General features: G+C 40.8%; 1 protein-coding gene across 5 annotated transcripts in view; it reads right to left on the reverse strand.

The window, feature by feature from the left end:
• ATG7 (autophagy related 7) overlaps positions 1-25,795 on the reverse strand; it is a 274,769-nt gene that overhangs the window by 182,094 nt on the left and 66,880 nt on the right. For all 5 annotated transcript variants that reach the window (XM_054481308.2, XM_054481312.2, XM_054481310.2 and 2 more), the window contains 7 exons: positions 24,077-24,167; positions 22,552-22,696; positions 16,791-16,949; positions 6,288-6,482; positions 4,113-4,316; positions 1,975-2,090; positions 164-239 (listed from right to left, as the gene is read on the reverse strand). In XM_054481308.2, coding sequence (XP_054337283.1) covers positions 164-239; positions 1,975-2,090; positions 4,113-4,316; positions 6,288-6,482; positions 16,791-16,949; positions 22,552-22,696; positions 24,077-24,167 — 986 coding nt within the window. The remainder of the gene's footprint in view (positions 1-163; positions 240-1,974; positions 2,091-4,112; positions 4,317-6,287; positions 6,483-16,790; positions 16,950-22,551; positions 22,697-24,076; positions 24,168-25,795) is intronic.

The raw sequence follows: 25,795 nt of genomic DNA on the forward strand, positions 1-25,795 counted from the left end.
ATGGAATACCTTCCAGGTGGTCAGAAAGCTCTCCCATTGAAATCCCAGCTGCAGGGTAAGTGGGGTGGATATGAAGTGGGCTGGGCAGATGGAATGGCAAAGAAACCCCACATGCTTTCCCCCTGCACCAAAAGAATTGTGATTTCACTTCCAAATCACTAACCTGGTGAGGCACAAGCCCAAGAGAGGTCGGAGGCTCATTCATCCGATCGTCACTGCTGCTGGCAATGGCATAGCCCCTGAGGACAGGAAACAATCAGAGCTGCTCATTTAATCCAAGTTTAACACATGGGAGGATGATCTAGCAGAAGTCTACATAAGATTCATAAGGATAACTAAAATGCCCCTTGCTGGGCAGTGTAAGTTAGCAAAAAACTAATTTCCCTGGGACAAAGGGCAAGAAGAGTAATTTAAACATGCATGGTTTGGAGTCAGAAAGACCTGAGCTTGTGACCATAGGGCAAGTTGCTTAACTTCTCTGTGCTTCAGATCCATCATCTATAAAGTAGGAATGAGGGAGCTCTGATTAATAAATGAGGAATCTACTACATCAATTGCCGAGTGCAATGTTTGGCATATCAGAGGCCAATAAACATTAACTCACTTACTATGAGATAGTCTTCTCAAACATCACAGCACATTTCTGTACTGAAAATTTGAAGTGGAAAATTTTCTAACCTTAACTTCCTGAGCTGATATAAATGCTAATGAAATGGAAGAAATAAAAGTGAAGAATGAATTGGGCAGAACTAATACACTACTCTCTGAACAATGGAGTGATACTTGTGTCACCTAAGAGATGTGACACAGGACCTGGTGTTTAAACTATGACTAGGGCAAATGTGGCAGACAGAGGGTCAGTGTCAAGGAAGCATAAAGTCAGCTCTCAAAGATTTTATCCCAAATACTTCCTGTCAGAGGGTGGCAATAAACTTAAATGACAGATAGCTAAGGTACATGACAAAGAGGAAGACAAAAAAGCCCTGCTTTTCGTTTATCTCAGAGTACTCATACTAGTTACATATACAACCACAATTTTCAACTGCTGAGGCAAGCTTTGAGTCACACAAGAAATAGAATATTCATGTTAATTTGCATATTGACTTTCTGAGAACTGGAAAAATAAATCTTTCAAAAATTCGATTTTCTGCTGCCTGTATTGCAAACAGCACAACAAAGTCATTAAACATAGTTTGGAGCCACACTGGTTGAGCTAAACCCTGGCTTTTCCATTTACTATGTAAATTTGGCCACTTACTTATCCTCACTATGCCTTGATCTCCCCATCAAAACTGCGACTAATAATAATAGTTCTTTCCTAATATGTTTGCTATGAAGATTAAAGGAGGCCGGGTGCAATGGCTCACACCTGTAATCCCAACACTTTAGGAGTATAAGGCGGGTGAATCACCTCTGATCACTGAGGACAGAGGTTCAAGACTAGCCTGACCACCATGGCAAAACCCCGTCTCTACCAAAAACACAAAAATTAGCCAGGCATGGTGGCGTATGCCTGTAATCCCAGCTACTTGGGAGGCTGAGGCAGGAGAATCACTTGAACCCAGAAGGCAGAGGTTGCAGTGAGCCAAAATCATGCCATTGCACTCTAGCCTGGGCAACAAGAGCGAAATTCCATCTCATCAAAAAAAAAAAAAAAGAAGATTGAAGGAGGCAATATTTTTAAGGTGCTTAGTACAGTGCCTAGCACAAAGTAAGCCCTATATAAGCGTTGGAAAAATAAAATAAACCATAATGACTTTGTCCGGAAAGATGCAGAAATGTGGCCACAAAGGAAACATGCCAAGTTATCTCAGCCCAAAGAACCAGACCTGCTTTTTCTAGTCTTGTTTTTCTGAGGGTAAAGTAGTAAAATTCTCTGTAAAGTCAGACTGAGAAAAGGCCATGGGAGACACTGATGAACGACTGCCTACAAAAGCTTTGTTTAAATACTCATCTCCTACTAGGCAAACTCACCCTTCTGGATGCTGCAAAACAGATACCATCAATTCCACGGCCAGGGCTCCTGCAATCATGGCCAATCCTGGACGACTCACAGTGCACTGCTGGTCCAAGGTCCGGTCTCTGGTTGACTGCAAAGAAACAATCATTGGTGTGTGCTGAACGTTCTATTCCATTCAACTCTAGCTGTCTCAAGTATGAAATCCTCTGTGACAAAGCTTTAAATTATAACCAGATGCTCATTGTTGGCAAAGAACATCCAGCCTCAAGTACATCATTTCTTGAGATTATCAAGATAAAATATACAATTTAGGTAACTAAATGAGGTAATATGCTAAAAAGGATCAGTAGCTTAAACACATTGGGGGATATCAATCAAAAATGAGGGCTTAGCTGCCTCATATAATGGAACTGCATCATGTGTTCCTTTAAGTGACTCAATTCAGTTCTACTGTGCTTGGTAGTTAAGTGACAGAGACACAGAAAGGAACAATGGTTTGAAAAGTGCAAATGATTCTGCCCTGCCATTTTAACTGAGCTAACACCTCAAACTGACCATGAGATGGGAGCAACAATTTACTATTCCTGCAGCCCTCAGTTCCTATGTGCCTCTCACAACATGGGCATCACTTCTCTGTATGATTCTAGGGTTTACTACAAGTATTTTTTTTTCTACAACATGGCTCTAAGCACAAGCCTTTGCTGGTTCAACCAAAGAGAGTCTAACCATCCAACTCTGGGCAAATTAAGAGGTTGTTAGAGATATTTTTGACTCCATAAAAATTTTACCTTATGAGTAGATGGGACTTTACTGCAAGGGACCACTAATCGTATTTGTTGACAATAACTAAATAACAAGACCAGCTGTACATTATAACACCATGACAGAGATCATCAAGCCATCTTCCTCTATAAAAGAGAATGGTCATCTTCTTTTCTTTATATTGGGAGGACATAAAAGCCAGCCATCCAAAAGAGATATGAGTTATTAAGGGAAAAGTTTTAAAACAAAGGAAAAATAGAGGGGAGGTTACAGAAAACATCTCTGCATTGTTTCACTGGAAATTGTTATCTGTTCTGATAAAGGAACAGCCCTACATACAGACTGACTTGTGTGGAGTTCTGAAAGCCATAGAATCTTAATTTGTACAGTGTAGTCTTGCTGTTCAACGCACTGTTGCACTTGACCCACTTTGCACTGTGAGTTGACAGGGCAAGTATTCTTCCCTCCTCTATTAGCATTGCTAGGGAGAATACAAGACACTCAGTTAAATTTGAATTTCAGATAAATAAATTTTTAGTATAAGTGGGTCTTGAATATTGCATAGGAAATATACCAAAAAATTATTCATTATTGGCTGAGCTTGGTGGCTCACACCTGTAATCCCAGCACTTTGGGAGTCCGAGGCAGGCGGATCACGAGGTCAGGAGTTCGAGACCAGCCGGACCAACATGGTGAAACTCCGTCTCTACTAAAAATACAAAAATTAGCTGGGTGTGGTGGCACACACCTGTAATCTCAGCTACTCAGGAGGCTGAGGCAGGAGAATCACTTGAACCCAGGAGGCAGAGGTTGCAGCGAGCCGAGATTGTGCCACTGCACTCAAGCCTGGGTGACAGAGCGAAACTCTGTCTCAAAAAAAAAAAAAAAAAAAAAAAAAAAAAAAAAAAAAAAAATAATTCATTATTAACTGAAATTCAAAGTTAGCTGGGAATCCTCTATTTTTACTTATTAAATCTGACAAGCCTACACACCACTCCTATTTTGCAAAGGTAGAGGGAACCTAAGAGACTTTTTAGAATTACCTGGGAGGCAGTGTCAAAGCATTGATGGAATCTGGTCTTTAGACTCCTAATTTGTAATGTTATCTTGACTAAGAGAAGCACCGGAGACAATACTGAGTGCTATCAGGGACTAGTCTGCTGTGGTTTCCTCAATAAGCTTTCCAAAAATATGGTTTGTAGTCGCGTTTATATCGATGATGCCAGTCAAGGTTCATAATGAGATAATGCCATCCTCCCCAAATTGGAGAATTCTTCTCTTTGTTAAAAGATAATATTTAAATAGTCATAAATGAAAGGGCCAAGTCTGTCTGCCTCAGTGCACAAGTTGGTGATAGGAAATATTTGGAACTATAGAGAAATCCACTTACATCTCCTGGGGCCACCACATCGTTGCAGAAGTAGCAGCCAAGCTTGTAACCAGGGATGTTGGCAAAAAGTGATGAGCCCAGGAGGTCAGCAGATGCCACAAGGTGGTTTGGACACAAGTCCCCAGCTCCTTGCTGCTTTGGTTTCTTCAGGCCATGTCTCATGACAACAAATGTGTCAAATCCCAAAGCAGCATTGATGACCAGCTGCAGGTTTCAAGGAATGAAAGAGCAGAGTTAAAAGATACATATATTTCAAGCTGTGGCTAATTCCATATTTGCTCAACTTTTTAAAATTTATTTTTTGCATGTAAGTGTAATTAGATTATAAAAGCTAATGATGATAAAATCTACCCACTACTGAGGGCTTATTAAGTACAACAGACTTGATAAGTGATGAATATAAATTATCTCACTTAATTTCATTTGAAACTCATAACAGACCAGGTACAGTGGCTCATAACCTGTAATCCCAACACTTTAGGAGGCCGAGGCGGGCAGACTGTCTGAGGTCAGGAGTTCGAGACCAGCCTGGCAACATGACAAAACCCTGTCTTTATTAAAAATACAAAAAATTAGCCAAGCATGATGGCTTGCACCAGTAGTCCCAGCTACTCAGGAGGCAGAGGCACGAGAAACGCTTGAACCTGGGAGATGGAGGTTGCAGTGAGCCGAGATTCCGCCACTGCACTCAGCCTGGGTGACAGAGCAAGATTCTATCTCCAAAAAAGAAAAAAGCAAACAAAAAAACTCGTAACAAACATTTCTTATTTATAGATGAGGATACTGAAAGTCAGAGAAGTTAGTTCTATAACTTGCCCAAGGTCACTTATCTGGCAAGAGGTAGGTATATAAAACCAAGTCCACATAGTTCTCAAACACATTCTTTCCACCATTATGCTATACTGTCATGTCCACATAGATTTGTTTTTATAACAGCTTTATTGAGATATAACTCACATACCATATAATTCACTCTTCACATAGAATTTTTTTGGTATCCCAGTAGCTGGAATTACAGGCACATGCCACCATGCCTGGCTCCGCATAGTTGGTTTTTTTTGGTTTTTTTTTGTTTCTTTGGGTTTTTTTTGAGACAGGATCTCACTCCATTGCCCAGGCTGGAATGCAATGGCATGATCTCGGTTCACTGCAGCCTCGACCTCCCAGGCTCAAGTGATCTTCCTGCCTCACCCTCCCGAGTAGCTGGGAGCACTGGTGTGCATCACCACACCTAGCTAATTTTTTGTTTTTCTTCTAGAGAGAGAGTCTTACCATGTTGCCCAGGCTAGTCTCAAACTCCTGGGTCAAGCAATCCTCCCAAAGTGCTAGGATACAGATGTGAGCCACCATGTCCAGCCCAACACATAAATTTTTAAGAAACCATTTTTTTCATTATACTATAACAACTTTTCATAGTTCTAATTTAACTTATTATCCCAAATTTCTGATTATATAGAAAGTTTGAAAAATAAGAATAAGCACACTACAAAAGAAAACAAAAATCACTCACAACCCACAGCTCAAAAAATTACTATTAATAGTTTGGGGTATTTTTTTCCTACTATTTTCTCCCTTTCTCTCCCATCCTCTCCCTCTCTTTCTCCCTTCTTCTTGTCCTCTTTATCCTCTCTCAATAGACAGATAAGTAGATACATAAGAAAATACATATCAATGTCTATATATAAACGTAATTGGTATAAATATATACAATATTGTATCTTCCTTATTTAATATAATGTGGCATTTTCTATCTTATTAAAGTCCTTTGAAAACATAACTGTGAATGGCTGCATACTATTCCATCATAGGTATGCACCATGATTTAGTTCACTATTCAATATTGTTGGCCCTTGAAGTTGTCACTGTGACCAAGTAGTGGTGAATAAGACCAAGTCTCTGTCCTCTTGGAGCTTACGTTTTAATGTAAGTACAGTATATCTTTCAGTGTAGAGTATCTCAAAAGATTATTATGAAAATTAAGCAGTAAATAGTACTTATTGCATTGGGTGATGGTGTGCGAGGCAAAGACAGAGTCTGAAGCAGAAGCCCTTTGGCACTATGCTACCAGGTCACACAAACCACATCTCTGCCCTAGGGAAGGGAAGGTTAGGGACACTACTCCCTCTGGAGTGGTGGTGCATTAAATCATAAATCATAATTAGAGACAGGGCCTACCTTTCTCTTGCTTGCAGCAATGACGGCGGGAAGCCATCGGCTCTCCCTGGTGTCCATCAACAGGAAGATGACATCATGGCTTTCGATGAGCTGCTCCAGTTGCTCCACATCTCTGCGGGCTTGCTCCAGCGTGACACTAGAGAAGTTCACTGGATGCCCAGGCATAGGTATGCTCATGTTGAATCCTTTGGCATTCTAGGGAAACACCAGGACGTAGTTATGTCTGGAGCAACGGTATAGGTAACATCTCAGAGCCCACACTTCCCACAGCTGTCTGCACTTACTTGTGTTCACTTACATGAGACCTCCTGTGCACTATTATGCTGCACCCTTCCCATGCCCTCTCTCTTCTTCACCTCTGCATCCTAGAACACCTTGACCTATCACCCCAGGGCCCTGAGGCAGGGCAGGGCAGCAAACAGAGGCATACGGATCTCAGTTCCAAAGTGGAGGGGGCACATCCTACCTGAGGTAAGGACACTGGAGAAAACTGTGTATCTTTGGCTCTTTCCAGCCATCCAAGGCCAAGAAACTTTATCACAGCACCTTCTGCCTACCCAAGTAACTCTTTTTTTTTTCTTTTCTTTACTTTTTTTTTTTTTTGAGACAAGGTCTTACTCTGTCACCCAGGTTAGCGGGCACTAGCACAATCATAGCTCACGGAAACCATGACCTCTTGGGCTCAAGGGATCCTCCCACCTCAGCTTCCCAAGTAGCTGGGACTACAGGCACACATCACCACACCTGGCTGATTTTTTAATTTTTAGTAGAGATAGGTCTCACTATGTTGCCCAGGCTGCTCTCGAACTCCTTGGCTCAAGGAATCCTCCTGATACGGCCTCCAAAGTGCTGGAATTACAGGCATGAGCCACTGTACCCTGACTAAGTACCTCTTTCCAACTGCGCTATCTCTTCCTATTTGCTTCTAAATTGCCCTCCCTTCTGTTTCCTCAGTGTTAAACATCTCCATATGGAGTGTTCTAGCAAATATAATTTGATTTAATACATTCACATAAGGTTAGAATGACTGATGATCTTGTCTTAATCCTTTCAGGGGGTATATGCATTTTAAAAAACCTCAAATACAAAAAACTCTACTTGCTAACTTAGAGCCAAAAAATCTACTTAGGAGTATGTAGACATTTTTATCGGGGCAGGAGTTACGGTGGGTGATGTCAGAGTGTGGGACAGAGTAAGGCTTCACTCTCTGTCCAAAAGTAGAAGCTGTCCATCAACCTGAGTTCCCCTGAATTGGGATTTTTTACACAGGCTTTAGAACAGCTTTATAATTTACCATCTGCCCCTTGATGACCACATAATATTTTGGCACATTAACAGTGAGCCACATATGGGTGCTAATGAAGCCAGGGACACTGACTTTCCACAAAAAATGTGTTCTAGGATCATAAACTGTACCTTTAACCCCTGTATACCACTGGCCATAGGGAAGTGTTTGAAAACATCAGCTTTTTCACTCATTTGCCAAAACCCGTCACCTACTGGAAAAATAGCTCAAGGGACAGGGCAAGCAGATCTTTTTACAAAGAAATATCAAATTTGTAGATTGTGGATTTTTTTTATTATCTTCAACTTTAAACCTAATCTCTGGAATTCAAGAAAGGAAAAACAACAATTTCAAAAGGAATGTAAAAAAGAGTGGCAAGCAAAGCAGGAAAGGACCTGAGGCAGAAAGGATTTCAGGAAGAAGAAAGGTGCAAAAACACATCTATTTTAACAATGAGACTAGCACAGCTATCAGGATCTCATTAATTAATCCATTAAGTATTGTGCACCTACTATGTACCAAATGCTGTAATAAGCAATAATAAAAGCAACAACTACAGTAATAATAACAATACCTGCAATACCTTACTGACATACTACAATTGACAAAGCATGTTAAATGGTGGTAGCTTGATCCACATAACTATTAAGTATATATTTTCATGACACCAAGATGGAAGTATAATCATGCAATACCAATTCTGAACTTTTGAATAATAAAATAACTTTGCTAACCTAAATAAATCTGTACTTGCTAAAATTTCAGTCAGTAAGCTAACGTAAGAGCCCATCAGTTATGTCTACACCCCAGAGGCTGGAATTCAGCAACTTTCAACACAGTGGTTTTCTACTTGGCTGTATATCAGAACCACCTAGAGAGTTTAATGGCCAGGCTTTTCCATTTTTAAATGGAAAAGCCTCCCCAGAGTTTAATGGCCAGGCTTTTCCATTTAAATGGAAATCTCTAAGAATGAGCCCAGGCACCAATATTTTCTAAAACTCCCCTGATGATTCAAAGGTGTAGCCAGGTTGAGGCATAATTTACATAAAGTGAAATACACAGATCTCACATGCACAGTTCAATGTATTCTGACAAATGATAGATTAACCACTGCATACAGTTATCAAGATATAGAATATTTCCATGACGCCAGAACATGGTCTTGTGCTCCCCCTCAGTCGGTCCCCACTTGCCCCCAGATGACAACTGATCTGACTTCATAAGCCATAGATTAGACTATTCTAGAACATATCACATAAATGATATGCTAGGGTATATACTTGTTTGTGTTTGGCTTCTTTTGCTCAGCATACTGCTTTTGAGGTTCATTCATATTGTTAAGTATCAATAATACATTCCGTTCGTGGTATAATTATACTACAATTTATTTATTAATTCTCCTGTTGATGGTGATTTGGGCTGTTTTGAATAAAGTTGCTATGGACACTTTTGTATAAGTATTTTCATGTATATGTTTTCATTTCTCTTAGGTAGAGATCTAAAAGTACAATTTCTGGGTCACAAGGTAGGCATATGTTAAATTTCATGAGAAACAGCCAGATTTCCAAAGTAGTTATTTTACCAGCAATGTATAAGTGTTTTGGTTGCTCCACACCCTGACAACATTTAGCATTGTCAGGCTTCTTAATCTTAGCCATTTTAGTAGGTGTATAGTGATATATCTCTCTGCTTTTAATTTGTATTTCCCTGATGACTATTGACATTGAGCATTTTCACATGTTCAATGGCCATTCATAGATCTTCGCCATAAATTAAGTACCTGTTCAAGCTTTTTTCCCCTTAAAAAAAAGTTGGTTTGTGTGTCTTGAGTGGTAGGAGTTGTTTATCTTGCACATGTCTTCTCAGTTTGGCTGGTTTTTTCCTTCTTTGAAAGGCATCTTTTGAGAAGCAGAAGTTTTAAATTTTTATAAAGTTAACTAAGTTACCATTTTTTGTTTATAGTATTTACTAGGTCCTAAGAAATCTTTAATCACAAAACCACTAAGATGCTTTCCCCTCGAAACTTTATAGGGGCCATTCTGCATATGACTTAAGGGCTCAGAGTATTCAGTGAGGTCTCTCCACTCTGTGTACAGAACTTCAGTGTCTCCCAGCTTGCGTGAACTCTGGAATCTCCATTCTGCTCATAGCTCTCTGGTAGTGTGTTTTTGCCTGGTCTGACAGAGTCGCGCTGTGAGTACACACAGCTCACTATTCAGTCAAAAACTCAAGGTGCTACCGAGGCACTCCTGTGCATAGCTCCCTCATTTCTGGTACTATGTCCTGCAAATTCCAGCCACCTCAGCTGCTTTGAACTCTGGTTGTTTCTTCAGCTCACCGAGACCAAGAGCATCTCCCTGGGCTCCCACGGGCTATGGCATGGGCCAGAAAGTGCCTTCATGTAATAAGCTGAGACAAATTTTTCCTTCCCTCTGTCTGGGACCACAGTCTTTCACTACCTATGACCACAGTCTTTCACTACCTACCGTTCACTGTCTGAAAAGAGTCATTTTACGTATTTTGTCCCAGTGTGTAATTGTTTATGGTGGCAGAGCTAGTCCAGTATCCACTACTCATCAGGGTTGAAGCAGATGTCCAAATTTGGGTTTTAAAACCTCAAGTGTGGCTCCATAATCCAACATCTTTTTTTTTTTTTTTTTTTTTTTGGTGAGACAGAGTCTCGCTCTGTCGCCAGGCTGGAGTGCAGTGGCGTGATCTCGGCTCACTGCAACCCCTGTTCAAGCAATTCTCCTGCTTCAGCCTCCCAAGTAGCTCAGACTAATTTTTAGCCCAGCTAATTTTTGTATTTTTAGTAGAGACGGGGTTTCACCATGTTGGCCAGGATAGGTCTCAATCTCTTGACTTCATGATCCACCTGCCTCAGACTCCCAAAGCACTGGGATTACAGGCGTTAGCAACTGCGCCTGGCCTCATAATCTGACATCTTATTGCCTCAAATAGCTATTTGATTTATAAAAGATCAGTTGTTTTCTTATTCAATTTACTCTTCCCCAGGATCAGGTGTGATATTTGTAGCAGATCAGTTCTTTTCATGTAATTTTATCATAGCTTTTTCAAAGGCACCTGGAAAGGAAGGGTCAATGTGACACCTATGTCCTGGAGTAGAAGAGAAGGAATTAGTGAAAGAATACCATGCAGATAAAATGCAAGGGTTTCTTATGAGCTGACATTTGACATACTGGAAGGTCTGGGGCCAGAATACGGTTAGTCTGGGATAAATATATTTTAAAGCAAAAAACAAAAGTCAAACTCTAGTTCTGAGGGAGTGTTTAAGGTTTTTCAGGCCAGCTATCCAGTGAAACCACCCTGTCCTTAAGGTCTGTCACCCAGGAGAAGCAGGGTAAAGGGTGCTCATGACCTCCTGGTACACTTCTTTGTATTTCCTGTGTTAGTCCATTTCACACTGCTATAAAGGAATATTTGAGGCAATTAAATGAAAAGAGGTTTAGTTGGCTTATGGTTCTCCAGGTTGTATGAGAAGTATAGTGCTGGCATTTGCTTCTGATGAGGGAAGCTTCTACTCATGGTGAAAGGCGAAGGGGGATTAGATGCATCACATGGCAAGGGAGGGAACAAGAGAGATGTCAGGCTCTTTCAAACAACTAGCTGTCACTCACGTGAACTAAGAGGTCGAGAACTCACTCATTAATGTGGAGAGGGCACCAAGCCATTCATGAGGGATCCACCTCCATGACCCAAACACCTCCCACCAGGCCCCACCTCCAACAGTGAGGATCACAATTCAACATGAGATTTGGACAGGACAAACATCCAAATCAAATCACTTCCTATGAATTTACTATTTCAAAATTTAAACTTTTTCTTTTTTCTTTTTTTTTGAGATAGAGTCTCGCTCTGTCGCCAGGCTGGAGTGCAGTGGTGCGATCTCAGCTTACTGCAACCTCCACCTCCCAATTCAAATGATTCTCCTGCTCAGCCTCCTGAGTAGCTGGGACTACAGGTGCACGCCACCACACCCAGCTAATTTTTGTATTTTTAGTAGAGACAGGGTTTCACCATGTTGGCCAGGATGGTCTCGATCTCTTGACCTCGTGATCCGCCCGCCTCAGCCTCCCAAAGTGCTGGGATTACAGGCATCAGCCACTGTGCCTGACCCAAAATTTAAACATTTTTAAAGGGTCTATCACCCATTATTTTTTTCTTTTCCAAGTCAAATGTCAATCGACTTCAAGCACTGAGATTAGAATCTTGCAATAACTTAACAAGTAAGGAATACCCCAAATTAGATAATCTTGCATTAATAAAACCAATCTTTCTAACTTTTCCAGGTAAGCAAATATCTAGGAAGTCTGCATTTAACACAGTTCTTACCTTCAAAAGACCAATTTTCTTCCTTGGAATGCTCCTCCTGGCCCCTGGCCTTTCCCACCACTCTCTGGTCCTTGCCTCCCTCCCCAAGACCCCTTCTGATTAATTCCTTCAGAGCTTGGACCAAATATTACTTCCTTAAGAAGGCTTTCCCTGGCACATGCCCCACACTTGTCCAGGTCCTGCTCTTCTATATTTCCTGAGCAATGTCTACTTATCCTTTTTTAGCATTTAGTATTTCAATTATAATTCAATAAAATATAAGCTCTATGAGGGCAGAACCATGTCTTGTTTACTTAGGTCAAGCCTTTTCTCCATGGCCTGGTAGAAGGAAGGTAATGAATAAGTATCTGTTGAATGAAGAAACTATACTAAATCCAATGAGATACCATCTCAGACAAGTTAGAATGGTGATCATTAAAAAGTCAGGAAACAACAGGTGCTGGAGAGGATGTGGAGAAATGGGAACACTTTTACACTGTTGGTGGGACTGTAAACTAGTTCAACCATTGTGGAAGACCGTGTGGCGATTCCTCAAGGATCTAGAACTAGAAATACTATTTGACCCAACCATCCCATTACTGGGTATATACCCACAGGATTATAAATCATGCTGCTATAAAGACACATGCACATGTATGTTTACTGCGGCATTATTCACAATAGCAAAGACTTGGAACCAATCCAAATGTCCACCAATGATAGACTGGATTAAGAAAATGTGGCACATATATACCATGGAATACTATGCAGCCATAAGGAAAGATGAGTTCATGTCCTTTGTAGGCACATGGATGAAGCTGGAAACCATCATTCTGAGCAAACTATCACAAGGACAGAAAACCAAACACCGCATGTTCTCACTCATAGGTGGGAATTGAACAATGAGAACACTTGGACACAGGATGGGGAACATCACACACCGGGGCCTGTCGTGGGGTGGAGGGAGGGGGGAGGGATAGCATTAGGATATATACCTAATGTAAATGACGAGTTAATGGGTGCAGCACACCAACATGGCACATGTATACATATGTAACAAACCTGCACGTTGTGCACATGTACCCTAGAACTTAAAGTACAATTAAAAAAAAAAAAAAAAAAAAAGAAACTACACTAAATCAAGCATATAAGGAAAGCCCCTTAAGGGTAGCTAACCAATAAGTTAAATAGTTTCACAAGTATTTTTCATGAATGTGATTAATTACACCAGTACTTTGATGGGTTGTGTATATTACCTACTATTATTTATAAGACATGAAGGATAAAAGTATAAAAGACTTGGACCGTGGCCTGAGGGACTTAATAGTCCAACAGGGAAAACACAGTAACACAATATAAGTGTGAAGGAAGAGGCTCGATGCCAGGGGGCTGTTTCCAAGAACAGCTGGACTTGCTCTCTCAGGCCCAGCATGGCGGCCCTTGCTCCCACCTCAGCCTTCTCTTCCTCCTCATCTTCTTTGACGTCTATGTTGCAGCCACCCTGGTTTTCTTTCGGTTCCACAAAAGTACCATGCTCATCCTACCTCAGGCATTTGCACAGACAGCTCTGCTACCCTCAATCTAGCTAACTCCCACTCATCCTTCAGGGGTTTGTTTCCTCAAGTCTTCCCAGTCCACCCCTCATCTAGGTCAGGCCTACCTGTTATATATTCTCATGGCAACTGAGCTCCTGCTTCCTGCATGTATTACAATGATAAGTATTTGTGAAATTATTTGTTAATGACCATCCCCCACTAGACTTTAAGCTCCACATGTCTGTCTAGTTCCCCTGTCCCTGGAACACGGGAGGTCTTAAATACACTACCTGACACACAAGTAAGTAATAGAGCAACTAAACAAATAAACAGTGGGAAGGGGGAATTGTATTGGGTCACTGACAATGACTAGGATTTGGGTAAACAAAAATTTCAGGCATCTAATAAGTGACAGAGCTCAGGTTCAAAGCCAGGTCTGTCTGGGTCCTAAAGGGAGTTCATAATACTCTCCAATGATAGATTGGATTATTCCCTTTTTTTGCGGGGGGGGCGGCTAGGGTCTCACTAGGTTGCCCAGGCTGGTCTCGAACTTCTGGCCTTAAACGATCTCCTCCCACTTCAGCCTCCCAAAGCACTGGGTTTCCAAGCTTCAGCCACTGTGCGCAGCCTAGACTGTATTATTCTTCCCAACTAGGCACCTCCTCCCTCTAGTAATATTATATATCCTCACTCTTTGCAACATGACCTTTGCAAGACCTCCTACCAGGAAGAGTACATTGACTAACGTCATTGACTTTGGGCTTGGTCCTGTGACTTGCTTTGGTAACAGAAATGGAAGACATCACACTGTACCATTGTTGAGCTAAGACTTTAAGGCATAATAATCACCAACCCTTTTAAGCTTAAACCTTCTACCATAGGAAGAGTAGGACCCAAATGACTGTTCCTCCTTTAGCCTAGATTTTGAAAATAACACATACAATGGACTGGAACCCGACTCGAATTTATGTGGCTTATTGAGTAAGTTCAGCCTGGTGACACAGCTGAACCACAGCCAACCTGCACACCCATGAACATGAAATAAATGTTTGCAACTGTAAGCCACTGAGATTTTGGGATTGCGTGACATGCAATATTGTCACAGCAGAAATCTAACTAATATGCCTCCTCAATGACAGGGTTGCAACTTATTCTTATTTTTTTCAGCATTTAGCACATAGCTGGCTACATAGTGGGTGGTCAATTAATACTGTTAAACCCAATAAATGATGTTCCTCAGGGACTCTAGTGAAATGGACGAAAACATTAACAATGCTTCTAAAGCAAAGATTTTTAAAATGGATGAATCTAATACAAAGTGACTAAAGAGAGAAACTTTGAGAAAGTGGGTTTGTTTGTTTGTTTGTGTGTTTGTTTGTTTTGTTAGAACTGAGACCCTCTTCTGGCCCTTTAAGTATAAGCAAATGCTTTGGAGACACCTAATCTAACTCCTGTCAGATAAAATGATTAAGTTTTCAAGAGGCAGGATATCATTTGCTGGTTGACCTTAAAAAAAGAAAACTGTCAAGATTTTAAATGAAAGGAGCTGAATGACTTTTCTCTTGTTATCTGGTATTTCTAATGATATAACTCAAAAACCAGAAGCAGCTAGAGCAAAAAGCTAAACTTTCAGCCCAATCTTTCTTCTGCATGAAGACTTGCATTCAATTTAATTTCATAAACCTGTACTAAGTAACTACCAAGTATCCTGTTGATGGAGGAAAAATAACACCTTAGATCTGAGCCACTGTAAATCTCTTTGGAACCAGGCAGGATATAAAAATATATATACTCCTAAATTCCTCACTTAAACTCATAATGCTTTGCAACTTACAAAATATTTATTCATACATTCCTCATTTCGTTTTCACAAGAATATGTGAGACAGATTATTTATTATTATTATTATTTAGACAGGGTTTTGCTTTGTCACCGAGGCTTGAGTGCAATGGCATTATCACAGCTCAAAATCTGCAGCCTTGACTTCCCAGGCTCAAGCAATCCTTTTGTTTCAGCCACTAGTGTAGCTCGGACTACAGATGCACACCACCACCACACCTGGCTAATTTTATTTTAAAGAGATAGAGTCTCACTATGTTGCCCAGGCTGGTCTCAAACCCCTGGGCTCCTTCCAAAGTGCTAATGAGAGGTGAAACCAGCTGGACTTCCTGGGTCGAGTGGGGACTTGAGAACTTTTCTGTCTAGCTAGAAGATTGTAAATGCACCAATCAGCACTCTGTAAAAATGCACCAATCAGCGCTCTGTGTCTAGCTAGAGGACTGTAAACGCACCAATCAGCACTCTGTAAAAACCCATCAATCAGCGCTCTGTGTCTAGCTAGAGGATTGTAAACACATCAATCAGCACTCTGTAAAAACTCACCAGTCAGTGCTGTGTCTAGCTGGGGGATTGTAAACGCACCAATCAGCACTCTGTAAAAACATACCAATCAGTGCTCTATGTCTAGCCAAAGGATTGTAAATGCACCAATCAGCACTCTGTAAAAAGGCACCAGTCAGCGCTCTGTGTCTAGCTAAAGATCTGTAAACGCACCAATCAGCACTCTGTAAAACGGACCAATCAGCACCCCGTAAAATGGACCAATCAGTAGGACGTGGGCGGGGACAAATCAGGGAATAAAAACTGGCCACCCCAGCCAGCAGTGGCAACCCACTTGGGTCCCCCCAGCCAGCAGTGGCAACCCGCTTGGGTCCCCTTCCACACTGTGGAAGCTTTGTACTTTCACTCTTCACAATAAATCTTGCTGCTGCTCACTCTGCACCACCTTTAAGAGCTGTAACACGCGAAGGTCCGTGGCTTCATTCTTGAAGTCAGCGAGACTACGAACCCACCCAACTTCAGACACATCTGAAGGAACAAACTCCAGACACATCATCTTTAAGAGCTGTAACACTCACTGCGAAGGTCTGCAGCTCCATTCTTGAAGTCAGCAAGACCAAGGACCCACCAGAAGGAACCCCACGAACCCACCGGAAGGAAGAAACTCCAGACACATCTGAAGGAACAACCTCCGGACACACCATCTTTAAGAGCTGTAACACTCACCATGAAGGTCCGCGGCTTCATTCTTGAAGTCAGCAAGACCAAGGACGCACTGAAAGAACCAACTCCGGACACACTGGGATTGCAGGTATGAGCCACCATGCCTGGCCTGGTTATGTTTTTTTATCCCTCTCTGAGATGAGGAAACAGAGGCTCAGCCACATAGCGAGTGGCTAGTAGAAAGTGACAGATATCTGACTCTCTTTCTTCAATGCCACAGGGCCTCATTTCCCAAGACTTAAACATTTATAGATATAACAGAAAACCTCTGCAAAAGTATCAACATACCACACCGGGGAATATTTTCTGGAGCCGGTCCGCTGCAGCCAGAGCCTTGGGCTTACCACCCCCTAGGCAATCTTCAAACTCATAGAGAGGCTGCCTCACAGGATTGGAGTAGGAGATCTTGGCATTGTCCACAAATGTGATGTGTCTCACGCCCCAACCCTGTGTGGAAACAGGAGATCATGGTGTGTTTCTGATGAACATTTCACAGGGTGCTGTCTCTTGAAATCTCAAAAAAAATATTGGTTTGGAGAAGCTTGGGAACCTCAAAATACAAGAAACTTCAGAAACTGAATTGTGCAAATTCAGGTTATGATAAACAGAATGTTGACTTTCCTTAAAAAACGACATAATTATATACTCAGCGCCTGGTTTCCTGTAATGAGACTAAAAAATGTCAAGTGGGACAGACTAATAATTCATTGTTTTTGACAGTGTCACCAAAGATTTGGAGGTGAATCCCATAAGAATTGTCTATGTTGTTGTTTTAAAAAGATTAGCAATAGCCGCTAAATGTCCTTGATTTCCCTTAACGAATAATTAAGTACAAATAACAACTACTCTTGAAGCTCATTTAAAGCCTGAATGAACTCCTCCAAAAAATGACTCACAAATTATTTCCCACTGTATGATATTTTAGAACATTTTGTACCATTTCTTCAAGAGGCAAAGCCTTATTAATAATCTGGAATTTAGGGAACAAGTCTATTCTTAGAAATAGTTTTCATGGTTTTATAGGCTTCAATTATGTCTCCTATAACAGTTTTATAAAACCATATGATTTTAAAGGTAGATGAGATCTCTAAAATCCTTAGTCCAATTACTTTGTTTTACAGATATGGAAACTGTTGCCCAGGAAAGATAAGTGATTTGCCTAAGGGATACATCTGGTTAATTGTGGGAATGAATGAGCTCTTCAGAGGTGCAACCAAATGAAGTTGCCTACTTCTTGGGGTAGGGTACAGTGGGTATATTTTAGTAGATCATAAATAAACATAGTGACCTAAGAGATGTCCTGCCATGACTGGCTACAAGGTTAAGATTCTGCTCTCTCTTATTTCAATATCTTTCCATTAGAAACTGAGAGACTCAATTAGATTGAAGGTTTCAGAGATCCAGCCAACGAGGACCCAAGATTCGTTTTCCGTGCTGAGAACGACAGGCCAGAATCTGCCTTTCATAGGCATAGGTTAGACTGGCTGTTTTGAAGCCCAGTGGTAACCTTTTGGTCTACCCAAACAGTTTTGTAAATTATTTTCATCATCTAAGCAACCTACCATGGAGGGAGAATAAAGTCACTTGTGCTTGCTTTGGGAATGTTTATTTCTGAAGTAGTTTTGCATTCCTTAAAGCAACTGATGAGTGGATAGCAAGGAAGGCAGTCTGGGAACATGCTGGGTAGTGGGAAGAAAGCCAGATACATTACAAACATGCCATAGGTTAGTCACATGCAGGTGTATTTTCACACACTTAACTTTTGGTTTCCTGGAATGCTACACAGTTTAAATGGCTAATCTGCAAAGATTAAAGAAAATCACAATACTCAATGCTGGTGAGGATGTGGTAGGGAGAAAATCATCCTACTGATTGAGAATGTTAAAGTGGTCTAATCTTTCTGGAAAGCAATTTGGCAGTATGTTTCTAGAATCTTAAGAATACCCATATCCTATGACCTATTTCCAGCAATTTATCCTAAGAAATAATCTCACATACTGACCAAGATGCAGTCACAAAGATGTTCTTTGCAGCACGATTTACAATTTTAAAAAACTGGAAACAATGTTAATGCTGAACATTAGGAGAAGGGTTCAGTAAGTTATGTTTCATCATATCAGAAGGCATATTCTACAGTCATAAAGCTTTAGCAGACATTGCAGTGAACTCATGCAGTCCCGACTACTCAGGAGGCCAAGGTGGGAAGATCACAAGGTCCAGTCCAGCCTGGGCAACAAAGCCAGATCCTGTCTCAAAAAATAAAAAGGCCTCATAGACAGGCATCATTTTTAATGACATGTTAATTGGTAACAGCAAAGGACATTATTATATATCTAATAAAATGTTAAAATACATATTAAACACTGAAATGTGACAAGTGAAAAAGCGGTAGGAAAATGAGTGTCTTCTTTCCTGCTTTATGACTTTTATATTTTCTATAATGGTTTTATGTTGACTTTGAAATTTTGAAAAATGTTAGGAAAATCTAAGCATCTAAAAATTCAAGAACCTAGAAAAAGACAGTAAAATAAATTCCACAGAAGGAGGAAAAAATTAATAAAGATAAAAATAGATATTTACGGATCTGAAAGCAAAATGAGATAGAAAACAAAAATTATAGAATAAATAAAGTAATGCTCAAAAAAAACTGATAAATAGACAAGCCTCTCTAGCAAGGCTGAATATGAGAAAAAAAGAGAAAACACAAATATACAACATTAGGAATATGAAAAGATTTTTTAAAAGATAAAAGGAAGATTTAAAAAATAAGAGAATACCATATGTATGTCAATTAATTTTTAAAGCTAGAAAAGCAGTACAAAATCTAAAAAGGTGAGTCAACACAGAAACATCTGTAAAAGTTTACAAAGATTCCCACCACCCCTACTGCCCCAACCAACAAAATTCTTTTTTTTTTTTTTTTTTTTGAGACAGAGTCCTGCTCTGTCACCCAGCTGAAGTGCAGTGGCGCTATCTCCGCTCACTGCACGCTCCACCTCCTGGGCTCATGCCATTCTCCTGCCTCAGCCTCCCGAGTAGCTAGGACCACAGGTGCCTGCCACCACACCCGGCTAATTTTTTTTGTATTTTTAGTAGAGACGGGGTTTCAACCATGTTCTCCAGGATGGTCTCGATCTCCTGACCTCGTGATCCACCCGCCTCGGCCTCCCAAAGTGCTGGGATTACAGGCGTGAGCCACCGTGCCCGGTCCAACAAAATTCTTAAATGCATCAGGCCCAGACGGATTTATAACTGAATTTTACCTAACCATCAAGGAACAGATAATTCATTATTTAAACTGTTCTGGAGCTTAGAAAAAGGCAGAACGTTTTAAGTTTATTTTATAAAGCTAGCATAATGTAGCTATAAAATATACAAAGATAGAACAAGGAATAACATGACTATAAACCAATTTGACTTATGAAGTGAGATGTAAAATTTATTAATTGATCGGTTGATTGAGACAGTGTCTTGCTTTATCACCCAGGCTGGAGAGCAGTGGCACGATCTTGGCTCACTACAGCCTCAACCTCCTGGTCTGAGGCAATCCTCCCATCTCAGCTCCCAAGCAGCTGCAACTACAGGCACACGCCACTACAGCCTGGCTAATTTTTATATTTTTTTTTGTAGAGATGGGGTTTCACCATGTTGTCCAGGCTGGTCTCGAACTCCTGAGCTCAAACGATCCACCCACCTTGGCCTCCCCAACTGCTGGGTTTGCAGGTGTGAGCCACCATGCCCGGCCGAGATGTAACATTTAAAAACAAAACATTACTAATTGAATTCAAGAGTATATGAGAAGAATAAGATACCACGTACAAATAGGGTTTATTCTAGGAATGCTCAACATTAGAATACTTTGTCTTGATAAACGTAGTTGATAAAGCTCAACATTTCTGATATAAACGTGCAGAAACAGAAATCAGCTCTTTAAATTACAAAGAACACTTACCAGAAACCAACATCAAAATTAAAGGTAAAAACAAGAGGCACTCTCATTAAAGTCAGCAATAAAACAAAGATATCAACTCTCACTGCCATTCTTCTACATTACTGTGGAGTTCTAGCCAATCTTATAAGACAAGGAAAAGAAAGATATAAGTGTTGGTGAGGAATACTATTAAGCTACAAAAGAATCAAAAAACTCTTAGAACTAAGAGAGTTTAGAAAGATGGCCAAAGATAAATATGCAAAATTCACTATTTTTCCTATATCCCAGTAACAGTCAACTGGAAAGTTTAATGGGAGAAAGTATCTCTAAAGGAAAAAACATCATTAAATATGTAGAAATACCATATTTAAACTCAATTAGATACATGCAAGGCCTATATAAAGAAAATGCTACTGAAAGACAAAGATGATCTAATTAAGAGATACACCATGCTCCCAGAACTAAGGATGAATGTCATAAAAATACATCAATCCCTTCTAATTTATCCATAAATTCATTGTAATTTCAACTAAAACAGTGAGTATGAATATAGGAATAAAAAAATAGATCAATGAGTCAAAATAGAGAATCCATAAAGAGACTCAGGTATAGAAGGGGGTTTAGCATTTGATAAAGACAGAAAAATGATGATTTAGATTACTGAATAAATGCCATTAAAACAACTAACAATCCATTTTGTGCAAAAGTAGCTAGATCTTTACCCCTTATCATGTAACCAAAAAATTTCCACATTCATAAAGCTCTAACGTAAAAACAAGAGTTCCATAAGCCACAAAGGAAAAGACTGACACATATAATAACATAAAGCTGAAAAAAACTTTTATATGGCTAAAGACACCTTAGATAAACTGAGAAAAATACTTGCATCATATTACAAAAAAAAGGTTAATTGCCCCAATAAAAAGAACTCTAAATCAATAAAAGACACAACCCAAAGAACATGAATAAAAGAAATAAAACTCCCAAAAGAAATAAAATTAAACTCACCCTTGCTAATTAAAGAAACACAAATTCAAACAATAAATGTTACTTAACTGACTGAGATTTCAAAAGTTGATATATCCAATTTTGGCAAGAGCGTGGAAAAAAAGTTCTGTGTCTCATATGTGTAGCATTTTTGAAAGGCAATTTCATTTGAAAAAAATTTTTGGCCAGGCACGGTGGCTCACACCTGTAAACCCAGCACTTTAGGAGGCCAAGGCAGGCGGATCACTTGAGGGCAAGAATTCGAGACCAGCCTGGACAACATGGTGAAACCCCATCTCTACTAAAAATACAAAAATTAGCCAAGTGTAATGGTGCACACCTGTAGTCCCAGCTACTCGGGAAGTTGAGGCAGGAGAATCGCTGAACTCAGGAGGTGGAGGTTGCAGTGAGCTGAGATCATGCCACTGCACTACAGCCTGGGTGACAGAGTGAGACTTTGTCTCAAAAAAAAAAAAATTAATGACAAACAAATATATAAAATATTGACATTCAAATTCTATACTATCTCTAACATAGCAATTCTATGTCTAGGGCTTTTTTCCTAAAAAAAAAATCCTATGGATATATAAACATACAAGTATAAGAATGTTCTCTAATAGAGAACAGTATCTAATAGAAAAAAATAGAAAGTAATCTGAAATTGATTAAATAAAGAACATAGTCATACAACAAAATACCACATATACATACTATGGAAACACAGAAAGGTAGCCACAGTCATTTTTCTATGTAGTTAAAAATAAAAACCTGTTATAGATAGTATGCTATGATCTAATCTTTATAAATAGAAATAAATATCAGCAAAGATACTGATTTCTCTGTATTTAGATATGTCTACAATAACATCTGGGAAAAAGGGTGCATACTAATCTACAAAGTCTGCTTAATAGGAAATGGGACTTGCGATGGGTGTGGAGGACTTTCTGTTTCTATCTGATGATGAAAGCTTGTATTTCTTTTACACTTAAAAAGATAAGAAAAGGAAAAAGGAAGGGAGGGAGAGATGGAGGGGATGGGGAGCTGGGAGATGGAAGGCAATCATGAAGAGTAAAACAAGAAGAGAAGCTACAACTTCAAAGGTGCCATTTGCACCCCCCACCTCCGACTTACCATCAACGTCCTAGCTACATTGCAACCCAAGGTGCCAGCTCCAAGCAGCAGACACTTGACAGACACAACCTTCTCCAAGTCTAAAGTAGGAACCAATCTCCAACACATCAGTTTGAGATTTAGATCCACTGATGACTCAGCTAACCTAGAAAAGGAGAGATTTACTTATTCAGTCACTCCTTTGTGCAATAATCTTGTTCTGAAAGATTTCAAGTGGCTATGCGAGAAAATAAGAAATAATAAGGAAATTGGGATCAAAGGAAAAAGAAAATGAAACTGGAGGGTAAGCAGGGAGGAGAAAGCTTCCCACCCAGCAGCATGCTGTTGGAGTCCTCTGCAACGAGGGGGCCACAAATTTGATACTGAGTTCCAGCAGCCAAGGTGAAAAGGGAAGAGCATGACCAGTTATAGGAATCATGGTGTCCATGAATAAAAACACACCATCTGATTAAGAGGAAAGTTTCTCCTAGTACTGAAAACAGAAATTTCTCCCATATCTCCTTAATAAAGAGTGCGCTCAGGCCAGGCACAGTGGCTCATGCCTGTAATCCCAGCGCTTTGGGAGGCCAAAGCGGGCGGATCACCTGAGGTCAGAAGTTTGAGACCAGCCTAGCCAACATGGTAAAACCCTGTCTCTACTAAAATTACAAAAATTAGCTGGGTGTGGTGGCAGGCGCCTGTAATCCCAGCTACTTAGGAGGCTGAGGCAGGAGATTTGCTTGAACCCGGGAGGCAGAGGTTGCAGTGAGCCGAGATCATGCCACTGCACTCCAGCTTGGGCAACAGGAGCGAGACTCTGTCTCAAAAAAAAAAAAAAAAAGAGTGCACTCAGATTTGTCCTTAAACACAATACTGGTTTCCATGAAATAATTCTTCTAATATCCTTCAAGGTGGGCCAATAAGGGCTGGGCATGGTGGCTCATGCCTGTAATCCCAGAACTTTGAGAGGCCGAGGCAGGTGGATCACGAGGTCAGGAGTTCGAGACCAGCCTGGGCAACACAGTGAAACCCTGTCTCTACTAAAATACAAAAAATTAGCAGGGCATGGTGGCATGTGCCTGTAATCCCAGCTACTCAGGAGGCTGAGGCAGGAGAATCGCTTGAACCCAGGAGGCAGAGGTTGCAGTGAGCAGAGATCGCGCTATTGTATTCCAGCCTGCACGGAGCAAGACTCCGTCTGGGGCGGGGCGGGGGGCGGGGGGGGAGTGGGCCAATAGGGCCAAGCTAGAGGACAACGCATAAAGGACTGAAAGACAGTACAGGTATGCTGGTGGTCTGAGAGCATGAGCTTGAAACAAGAACAAAATTTAGAATGTCTAGAACAGATGAACAGTGTGCCCTTCAGGATATGCATTGTTAATATTAATTCTCCCAATCAAACTTCAATTAAAGAGCAGAATAACACATGGCAGCATGACTGGCACCCCCTGGGCTGAATTACACAATGTTGTGTTGGCCTGACAGAACTTGGTGTGTGTCTTGGTTACAAAAAGCCCGACTGGAGAAAACAGCTTCCCAAATATACCTTTTAGGGTCCATACATTCACTGAGGTTCACCATCCTTGGTCCCATGCCTCCTTTCTGGTTCTTTTCCCATCCAACTGCTTTAGGACAATCTTAAGGCAAATAAAACACAAAGTTTAATGAAGGAGGGAAGAATAAAAACAAGCAGATCAAGCAGCAACCTTACATAAAAAAGATCGACATTCATAATGGCCCATGCATTGACAAGCTTTTGGTTTGCTTCTTTCTAAAAGAGACTTGAGGGCCTGAATTTCTATGGACTTGCCACGGTTGCCTCTCCATCTTTCTCAACTACTGGGAGTCTTTAGGGACCATCAAACCCAAGCAATTTTCCTGTACAGAAGCTTCTGAAATAGCCCTCAACTCTGGCCCAAGGTGCCTCAACTTTTACTGTTATTGGAAGTTGCTGAAAAAAAAGAAGAAAAAAAAGACAATCTTATCTGGGGTAGGTATAACCTCACTGAGGCTTCTCTATCTAAGCAACCCAAGCCAATGTAACTGTAGCACCCCTTCACTGAGGTTCCTATTGGGATTTGAACCTTTAAATTAAGTATGTCCCTTCTGTTGCCTATCCTTACCATGTCCCTCTGCTCAGCCTTTCTGTCACTGCACCTGTGAATGGATCACAGTCCAAGGTGACTGTCATTTGATTAAGCTGCCCTTTCCTTTAAGCTCATCTTTATCCATTCAGAACTTTCCCTTCCCTGACTTCTCCCTTCCCTGCTGCCCTCTTTTAATCCCTGCTATGGGAGCCTCTGTAACTCCAATTAACTCCAATTCTAGCAGTTCCCAAAGTGTGTCCTATTCAATAATCTCAGAGGATAAGGATCCTGTAGCTAAACAGACTTGGGAAATGCTTCTATACTTGTATATATCTTCTATATCCAGCCCCCACTACCACTCAAACCTGGTCATTCACATTGCACATGAGGGAGATAAAAGCTCTGAGAAACCTGCAGTATAGAACCCACGTGATTTGATTTGGCTTTGTGTTTCCCAAACTTACATGGCTCTCCATATCTCCCTTCATTTCCCTGTATACCAATTACAATCTCAAGGAACACATTCAGGGAAACATTGCTCTATTCTACTGCTGCAAAATTCTCTTAAACATCTCAATTGCTTTGCAGAACATGCCTGCTACCTTCTCATGTTAATGAAAGCTTTGCTTGCCTTGGTGGAACCACAGCCTTGTAAATCTTGCTAGTGGATCCCACTCTCTTGCGCTCCCTACATCTCAGGACCTCTGCTACTGTCCCTTTCTCATTTAATTCCCACTGCTCACAATAAAGCCTGAACTCCTAAGCAAGAAATTCACCCCACCACAGCCTGCACTTCCAGCATCACCTCCACTGTCTGCCTTAAGCAACAGACTCTGCGGGAACAGAAACTCCTTGAAGTTAAGATGTATAGGACTGAGGGAATTTAAATTTTGTTTTTAATTATACGCTGGTTTTTTTTTTTCCTTTTTTTTTTTTTTTTTTTTTTTTGAGACAGAGTCTCGCTCTGTCGCCCAGGCTGGAGTGCAGTGGTGCGATTTTGGCTCACTGCAAGCTCCGCTTCCTGAGTTCAAGCCATTCTCCTGCCTCGGCCTCCCGAGTAGCTGGGAGTACAGGCGCCCGCCAACATGCCCGGCTAATTTTTTGTACTTTTAGTAGAGATGGTGCTTTACCGTGTTAGCCAGGATGGTCTTGATCTCCTGACCTCGTGATCCACCCAC

Source organism: Pongo pygmaeus, chromosome 2 (assembly GCF_028885625.2).
Source record: "Pongo pygmaeus isolate AG05252 chromosome 2, NHGRI_mPonPyg2-v2.0_pri, whole genome shotgun sequence".
In the NCBI taxonomy this organism is placed as follows: domain Eukaryota; kingdom Metazoa; phylum Chordata; class Mammalia; order Primates; family Hominidae; genus Pongo; species Pongo pygmaeus.